General features: G+C 40.4%; 1 protein-coding gene across 4 annotated transcripts in view; it reads left to right on the top strand.

Moving 5' to 3' along the window:
• The first annotated feature begins 4,835 nt into the window (after positions 1-4,835).
• LOC133638884 (seizure 6-like protein) overlaps positions 4,836-6,238 on the top strand; it is a 34,070-nt gene continuing 32,667 nt past the window's right edge. For all 4 annotated transcript variants that reach the window (XM_062031903.1, XM_062031904.1, XM_062031905.1 and 1 more), the window contains exon 1: positions 4,836-5,054. In XM_062031903.1, coding sequence (XP_061887887.1) covers positions 4,982-5,054 — 73 coding nt within the window. In that variant the 5' untranslated portion in view covers positions 4,836-4,981. The remainder of the gene's footprint in view (positions 5,055-6,238) is intronic.

Raw genomic sequence — 6,238 nt, 5'->3', positions numbered from 1 at the left:
CGCATGCGGCTCTAGAGCCGCGGGTTGCCGACCCCCGCATTAGTCTCACCAGCTACTATCCTCTACATGGCTCACATTACCCACAACAACCTTGTTAGCATCATTAGCTACATTAACCCCATCAGCTATGTTATCATTATTAACATAATTATGCATTAGTCTCACCAGCTGCTAGCCTCTACATTACTCACAATAACCTTGTTAGCATCATTAGCTACATTAACCCCAATGTTATCATTATTAACATAATTATGCATTAGTCTCACCAGCTACTAGCCTCTACATTACTCACAATAACCTTGTTAGCATCATTAGCTACATTAACCCCATCAGCTATGTTATTATTATTAACATAATTATGCATTAGTCTCACCAGCTACTAGCCTCTACATCACCCACAATAACCTTGTTAGCATCATTAGCTACATTAACCCCAATGTTATCATTATTAACATAATTATGCATTAGTCTCACCAGCTACTAGCCTCTACATTACTCACAATAACCTTGTTAGCATCATTAGCTACATTAACCCCAATGTTATCATTATTAACATAATTATGCATTAGTCTCACCAGCTACTAGCCTCTACATTACCCGCAATAACCTTGTTAGCATCATTAGCTACATTAACCCCATCAGCTATGTTATCATTATTAACATAATTATGCATTACTCACAATAACCTTGTTAGCATCATTAGCTACATTAACCCCGTCAGCTATGTTATCATTAATAACATAATTATGCATAGTCTCACCAGCTACTAGCCTCTACATTACCCACAATAACCTTGTTAGCATCATTAGCTACATTAACCCCAATGTTATCATTATTAACATAACTATGCATTAGTCTCACCAGCTACTAGCCTCTACATTACTCACAATAACCTTGTTAGCATCATTAGCTACATTAACCCCATCAGCTATGTTATTATTATTAACATAATTATGCATTAGTCTCACCAGCTACTAGCCTCTACATTACTCACAATAACCTTGTTAGCATCATTAGCTACATTAACCCCATCAGCTATGTTATTATTATTAACATAATTATGCATTAGTCTCACCAGCTACTAGCCTCTACATTACCCACAATAACCTTGTTAGCATCATTAGCTACATTAACCCCATCAGCTATGTTATTATTATTAACATAATTATGCATTAGTCTCACCAGCTACTAGCCTCTACATTACTCACAATAACCTTGTTAGCATCATTAGCTACATTAACCCCAATGTTATCATTATTAACATAACTATGCATTAGTCTCACCAGCTACTAGCCTCTACATTACTCACAATAACCTTGTTAGCATCATTAGCTACATTAACCCCATCAGCTATGTTATTATTATTAACATAATTATGCATTAGTCTCACCAGCTACTAGCCTCTACATTACCCACAATAACCTTGTTAGCATCATTAGCTACATTAACCCCATCAGCTATGTTATTATTATTAACATAATTATGCATTAGTCTCACCAGCTACTAGCCTCTACATTACCCACAATAACCTTGTTAGCATCATTAGCTACATTAACCCCATCAGCTATGTTATTATTATTAACATAACTATGCATTAGTCTCACCAGCTACTAGCCTCTACATTACCCACAATAACCTTGTTAGCATCATTAGCTACATTAACCCCGTCAGCTATGTTATCATTAATAACATAATTATGCATAGTCTCACCAGCTACTAGCCTCTACATTACCCACAATAACCTTGTTAGCATCATTAGCTACATTAACCCCATCAGCTATGTTATTATTATTAACATAATTATGCATTAGTCTCACCAGCTACTAGCCTCTACATTACCCACAATAACCTTGTTAGCATCATTAGCTACATTAACCCCGTCAGCTATGTTATCATTAATAACATAATTATGCATAGTCTCACCAGCTACTAGCCTCTACATTACCCACAATAACCTTGTTAGCATCATTAGCTACATTAACCCCATCAGCTATGTTATTATTATTAACATAATTATGCATTAGTCTCACCAGCTACTAGCCTCTACATTACCCACAATAACCTTGTTAGCATTATTAGCTACATTAACCCCATCAGCTATGTTATTATTATTAACATAATTATGCATTAGTCTCACCAGCTACTAGTCTCTACATTACTCACAATAACCTTGTTAGCATCATTAGCTACATTAACCCCATCAGCTATGTTATTATTATTAACATAATTATGCATTAGTCTCACCAGCTACTAGTCTCTACATTACTCACAATAACCTTGTTAGCATCATTAGCTACATTAACCCCAATGTTATCATTATTAACATAATTATGCATTAGTCTCACCAGCTACTAGCCTCTACATTACCCACAATAACCTTGTTAGCATTATTAGCTACATTAACCCCATCAGCTATGTTATTATTATTAACATAATTATGCATTAGTCTCACCAGCTACTAGTCTCTACATTACTCACAATAACCTTGTTAGCATCATTAGCTACATTAACCCCATCATCTACTTTATCATTATTAACATAATTATGCATTAGTCTCACCAGCTACTAGCCTCTACATTACTCACAATAACCTTGTTAGCATCATTAGCTACATTAACCCCATCAGCTATGTTATCATTATTAACATAATTATGCATTAGTCTCACCAGCTACTAGCAACATTAGCCATGTAGCTACATTACCTTCTGACTTTCCGTTTCTTCTTCCTCAATAGCATAGTTATCACGATGAAGATCGAGTGGAGCGCCGTCGTTCGCCAACAAGCAAATCTGTCACGTTGTTTTGGAATAAAGAAGCAGAAATACAATCAAACACAATGTATTTGTTTGTTAACATTGAATCTATGCAATGCGCACACTTATCAAGGTCTTAATCAGGCGGCTGTGGATCTAGCCCCGCCCCTTGCAAAGCCCCGCCTCTTGTGATGAAGAGACAGAGATCAAAGAGATTAAAGGATGACAAGCAGATGGAGGGGCGGTGGCGGCGCTTGGGGGGTCGGGGAGTCAGGGTTAGTTTCCGGGGGATTGCATTATGGGTACACACACGTCATGTTTTACTGTTGCATCTATCAATCAATCAATCAATGTTTACTTATATAGCCCTAAATCACGAGTGTCTCAAAGGGCTGCACAAGCCACAACGACGTCCTCGGCTCAGATGCCACATCCGGCTACTACTACCACCAAACCCCGCGACACACGGAGGGGGGGGGGGTTAACCATTAACCTGCTAACATTAACATGCTAACAGTAGCATGCTAACACATGAAGCGCTAACATACATCTAAGATGGAGGCGCTAACATACGTCTAAGATGGAGGCAAGTATTGAAATACATGTTTATTAGGTTAAAAAATACAAAACTAGGTAAAAAAAATGCTAGCATAAACCATTTAACCTGCTAACAATAGCATGCTAACACATGAAGCGCTAACGTGCGTCTAAGATGGAGGCAAGTATTGAAATACATGTTTGTTAGGTTAAAAAATACAAAACTAGGTAAAAATGCTAGCATAAAGCATTAGCGTGCTAACATTAACATGCTAACATTAGCATGCTAACACATGAAGCGCTAACATACGTCTAAGATGGAGGCAAATATTGAAATGCATGTTTGTTAGGTTAAAAAATACGAAACTAGGTAAAAATGCTAGCATTAAGCATTAGTGTGCTAACATTAACATGCTAACATTAGCATGCTAACACATGAAGCGCTAACATACGTCTAAGATGGAGGCAAGTATTGAAATGCACGTTTGTTAGGTTAAAAAATACGAAACTAGGTAAAAATGCTAGCATAAAGCATCAGCGTGCTAATATTAACCTACTAACATTAGCATGCTAACACATGAAGCGCTAACATACGTCTAAGATGGAGGCAAGTATTGAAATACATGTTTGTTAGGTTAAAAAATACAAAACTAGGTAAAAATGCTAGCATAGAGCATTAGCGTGCTAACATTAACATGCTAAAATTAGCATGCTAACACATGAAGCGCTAACATACGTCTAAGATGGAGGCAAGTATTGAAATACATGTTTGTTAGATTAAAAAATACAAAACTAGGCAAAAATGCTACCATAAAGCATTAGCGTGCTAACATTAACATGCTAACATTAGCATGCTAACACATGAAGCGCTAACATACGTCTAAGATGGAGGCAAGTATTGAAATGCATGTTTGTTAGGTTAAAAAATACGAAACTCGGTAAAAAAAATGCTAGCATAAACCATTAACCTGCTAACATTAGTGAGTTAACAGTGAAACAGCTAGCATACTTTTGATATGGCACCAAGTGACGGAATCCATGGCCATTATGTTAAAAAGTAAGAAATTAGCTCAAATGCTAGCATACAGCGTTAGCATGCTAATATTAGCATGCTAACATTCATTTCAATGGGAACTTCCTGGAAATTTCGGGGAAAGTCTGTCTGCAGCTAAATTATGAGAAGTCTGAACTTTTTTTTTTTTTTTTAAATGGTTTTATTATCATTCGTATGACAAATATCGCGAAACTAGCAACTCGACGTGACGTCACTGAAAGTAATCGTCCCGCCTCTGTTACGGCTCTGCCGCTTGGTGGCGAGAAAAAGGGGCGTGTTTTGTGGCCGTGACGTAGAGGAGCAATCAAGTGACGCGAGAGAGCAAACTTTGATGTCTTTCGAGGGCAGATGGAGGGAGAGAGAGAGAGAGAGAGAGAGAGAGAGAGAGAGAGAGAGAGAGAGAGAGAGAGAGAGAGAGAGAGAGAGAGAGAGAGAGAGAGAGAGAGAGAGAGAGAGAGAGAGAGAGAGAGAGAGAGAGAGAGAGAGAGAGAGAGAGAGAGAGAGAGAGAAGGCGGGAAGAAGATCCACTCGTTTCCGCTCGTCCGCTGCTCGTGCGTGAAGACCCACGCAGGACGGACGCACTGACCTCCCCCCCACCAACCCCGCCCCCTCGCGTGGACCACCGGCGGGTGTCGCCATGTCTCCGTCCGCGTGCACGTTGTTGTTGATGGTGATGATGATGACGTGCAGCCGCGTGACGGCGCGTGCAGGTAAGACCCACTGGTGTGCGTGTTTTGACTTGCGGTGATCATGCGGTGTTTTTCCCGGCCCGGATGCTTGGCGGCGTGCTTACCGCAGCGCGCGTGCACGCTGCCCACGCCAGTGCGTGTGAGGCTATACGTGCTGCAGTGAGAGGCGCGTGCACGCGGGGATTCCGTCAAGTTAGTTTCTGTGTGACGAGGGACACTTCATTAGGGACACCAGCCTGTCTCATTAAGTCGACACCTAAGTTGGTACACTTTTTCTTTTGGCCACAGGGGGGCGCCGCCTTTACTTATATTTTGGATTTTTCTTTGAAAAACATAGAGTGCAAAGACAATAGCTGGTATGTCGTCAAAGTTGCAAGATCTAATCCCGGCTAAGACGGGACACCGTTGACGCTTGAAGGATCTCGTTACGCAACACCAGAGGAACTCTGCGGAAAGTTCTAGAATGTGACAGTGATGAAGACGCCAGTGAACACGCGCTCACATCGCATCATTTTCTAGTCCGGTGACGCTATCACTCGAAGCTAATGCGACTTAAGTGCTCGCTAGCATCACGCCGCTGATAACATGGTGAAGCTAACGTGACTTAAGTGCTGGCATCACACTGTCAATAACTTTAAGTACTAACCGCTGATAACATGGTGAAGCTAACGTGACTTAAGTGCTGGCATCACACTGTCAATAACTTTAAGTACTAACCGCTGATAACATGATGAAGCTAACGTAACTTAAGTCCACCATCACACCGCTGATAACATAATGAAGCTAACGCGACTTAAGTGCTAGCATCACACTGCCGATAACTTTAAGAAGATAACCGCTGATGACTTAATGAAGCTAACGTAACTTAAGTGCTAGCATCACACCGCTGATAACATAATGAAGATGCCAATAGCGTGCTTCAGTAGATGCCGTTTGTGAAATGTGACAGCTGTGCGAGACATCAGCAAGTGTTCAAAGGTTGCGGGTTCAATGCCCGTCACACTGTCACACTGTCACATGTCCGACTGTTACATGTCACACTGTTACATGTCACACTGTTACATGTCACACTGTTACATGTCAGAATTACATGTCTGACTGTTACATGTCACACTGTCACATGTCACACTGTCACATGTCCGACTGTTATATGTCACACTGTTACATGTCACACTGTCACATGTCACACTGTCACAAGTCCGACT

The sequence above is a fragment of the Entelurus aequoreus genome, linkage group LG21 (assembly GCF_033978785.1).
Source record: "Entelurus aequoreus isolate RoL-2023_Sb linkage group LG21, RoL_Eaeq_v1.1, whole genome shotgun sequence".
Classification (NCBI taxonomy): domain Eukaryota; kingdom Metazoa; phylum Chordata; class Actinopteri; order Syngnathiformes; family Syngnathidae; genus Entelurus; species Entelurus aequoreus.
This window is presented reverse-complemented; position numbering and strand designations above follow the sequence as displayed.